The sequence below is a fragment of the Gymnoscopelus braueri genome, assembly GCF_963280865.1.
Source record: "Gymnoscopelus braueri genome assembly, chromosome: 13".
Classification (NCBI taxonomy): Eukaryota; Metazoa; Chordata; class Actinopteri; order Myctophiformes; family Myctophidae; genus Gymnoscopelus; species Gymnoscopelus braueri.
In genome coordinates this window covers 2,640,577-2,643,076 of record NC_137615.1, presented here as the reverse complement: position 1 = coordinate 2,643,076, position 2,500 = coordinate 2,640,577, and the positions used below count along the sequence as shown (strand labels likewise).

Genomic DNA, 2,500 nt, shown 5'->3' with positions numbered 1-2,500 from the left:
TTTAAATAAATTAAACAGATTACATTTCCATAACAGAAACCCTCAGTGTACCGCAAAACGATATACAATGTAACGCAAAATGATATACAATGTAACAATACACGATGTAACGATATACAATGTAACGCAAAACAATATACAATGTAACGATACACAATGTAACGATACACAATGTAACGATACACAATGTAACGATACACAATGTATGGTACAATGATACACAATGCTCTCTCCTCACGTAGTGCATTCAAAACATTCATCAATTAGCCATTATTCATTAATTATTAATGCATGTCATTAACATATCATTATCGTGTCATTAACCACGTTCCACCACCTCATTACAGGCCAACATTCTCTAAAGTGTGAGCTTGTAGATCGGCTACTTTGGCTATCGGTTGTAAGGCGTAAGTATAAACATACAGGGCTTAAGAGGTTAATGAATGTTTGCACGTTGCTTTGCCACAGAATGGTACTTTCTTTATTCCAGCCACTAGTTAAACTGCTACAAACTACCACCTAATTATTAGCTTGTATAGCTTTAATCTTTATCATTTTTACATCATTAAAAATCCTTTACAGAGTTAACAGCAGTAACTTTATTTCCACTTGAAGCGTAACAATAACTTTGGTAAAGTTCAGAACATCCTTCAATGCCCGACACATTATCTCGATTCATCTCTTTCTACTGTTTTACTGACCAACCAATAAGACCTCTGCTGATTGGCTACCTGATGCACCAGCTGTTATACTAAATAACTAATTAACCAATAGGAGGAGCTCGGTGCCTGTTCATTCATAAAATAAATATAGACGTTGACATATTTCAGACGGTTAGTGTTCTCTGCTCTGAAGGACAGAGTTGACACAGTTATTAGGGGTGTAACGATACAGTAAAGTACAACCATCCAACTACATGGATATGCAAACAGCAACTATACTACTTCTAGTGTGACTTGTAGCGATCTGAATCGTTTTGCAATGTTAGCAGAGAATACTTCACCCAAAAAATGCTTTTTCTTAATACCTCTAAAACACCCCTAATGTGGACATAATAAGTTTATAGATTACACAAAATGCCCTCTAGACAGTGGTGGAAAGTAACTAAGTACATGTACTCAAGTACTGTACTTAAGTTAACATTTTGAGGTATTTGTACTTTACTTGAGTATTTCCAATGTTCTGTACTTTTACTTCTACTCCACTACATCTCAGAGGCAAATATTGTACTTTTACTCCACTACAATTATTTGAAAACTTTAGTTACTAGTTACTTTGCAGATATACATTATTTCATTATAAAACATGCATTAACCACTTCAGCCCTATTTTATTGCTAGGCTATTTGAAAATAGCAGATCTACAAGCTCACAATGCGTCGCGAGCTTGTACATCTGCTATTTTCAAATATTTTAGTACTTTTACTTTGGTACTGTAAGTACATTTTGATGCCAATACTTTAGTACTTTTGCTCAAGTAAATTTTGAATTCTGGACTTTTACTTTTCTATATTGCAGTATTGGTACTTTTACTTAAGTAAAGAATTTGAGTACTTTTTCCACCACTGCCTCTAGAGTGTAGTAGAACGTTCCAGTAGACCTGTGTAGTAGAACGTTCCAGTATATTGTAGAAGGGTTCTAGGTGGTTCTAGACCTGTGTAGTAGAATGTTCCGGTATATTGTAGAAGGTTCTAGGTGGTTCTAGATGTACCTCATTTCAGTATGGACCATTTGATCTGTTCTTTGGCTGAATGGAACACCTGCAGAATGAAGAGAAGATGAGGAATAAAGCAGAAGAAGTTCCTTTCAGTTTGTCTTGTGTCATGTTCTCTCCCTTGTCCTTCCTGAGCTCTCTCCCTGTGTGATATCTGGACATATGAACTTAAAGGAGTAGTTCTACCAAAAAATTACTTATGTTCTATCAATTACACACCCTATGAAGCCATAGAAAATAAGATTCTCTTTTTTTTTGGTGAACTACTCCTTAAAAAGGTAGGGTATAAGTGATATTTGTTGGTTAAAGAAAAAAAGTAGTTTTTGTTAAAAGGATAAAGCACTATATTGTGATAGTACTCATTGCTATATAGTGTTTGTTCAATAATAGCCCAATATAATCGTGAAAATGTGTGCAAATCTTTGAATATATCTGGGGACACATACATGTAGAAGACATTTGTAGAATCCCCCCAGAAGCATAATATATATTCAAAGATAAAACAAACAAAAAAAGATCTACAAGCTCGTAGTGCAGCACTCGGTGCAGCGCTATGAGCTTGTAGATCTGCTATTATTGAATAGCCCAAAGTATAAAATAATGGTATAGCTAATTAGCTATTAATATAATAATATCATTTTCAAGTGGGTTACACATTTTCAAACAATCAGCCCCAGCAGATCTACAAGCTCTATCTTGTAGATCTGCTATTTTTCTGAAAAGTTGTGTAATATTTGTGCAAATCTTTGAATATGTTTTAAAGCGAACATGTTTAACTCTGATCTGT

At 34.5% G+C, this 2,500-nt stretch overlaps 1 protein-coding gene across 6 annotated transcripts in view; it reads right to left on the bottom strand.

Annotated features, from left to right (window-relative positions):
- The window catches only part of copz2 (COPI coat complex subunit zeta 2), a 21,402-nt gene that overhangs the window by 497 nt on the left and 18,405 nt on the right, over nt 1–2,500 (bottom strand). For 4 of the 6 annotated variants that reach the window (XM_080447985.1, XM_080447986.1, XM_080447984.1 and 1 more), the window contains one exon: nt 1–1,759. This exon is cut by the window's left edge and continues 497 nt beyond it. Coding sequence is in view for 2 of the 6 variants with exons in the window: in XM_080447984.1 (XP_080304110.1) it covers nt 1,712–1,759 (48 nt within the window). In the remaining 4 variants the exon portion in view is untranslated. The remainder of the gene's footprint in view (nt 1,760–2,500) is intronic. The other 2 variants (XR_013934376.1, XR_013934377.1) reach the window with 1 other exon arrangement.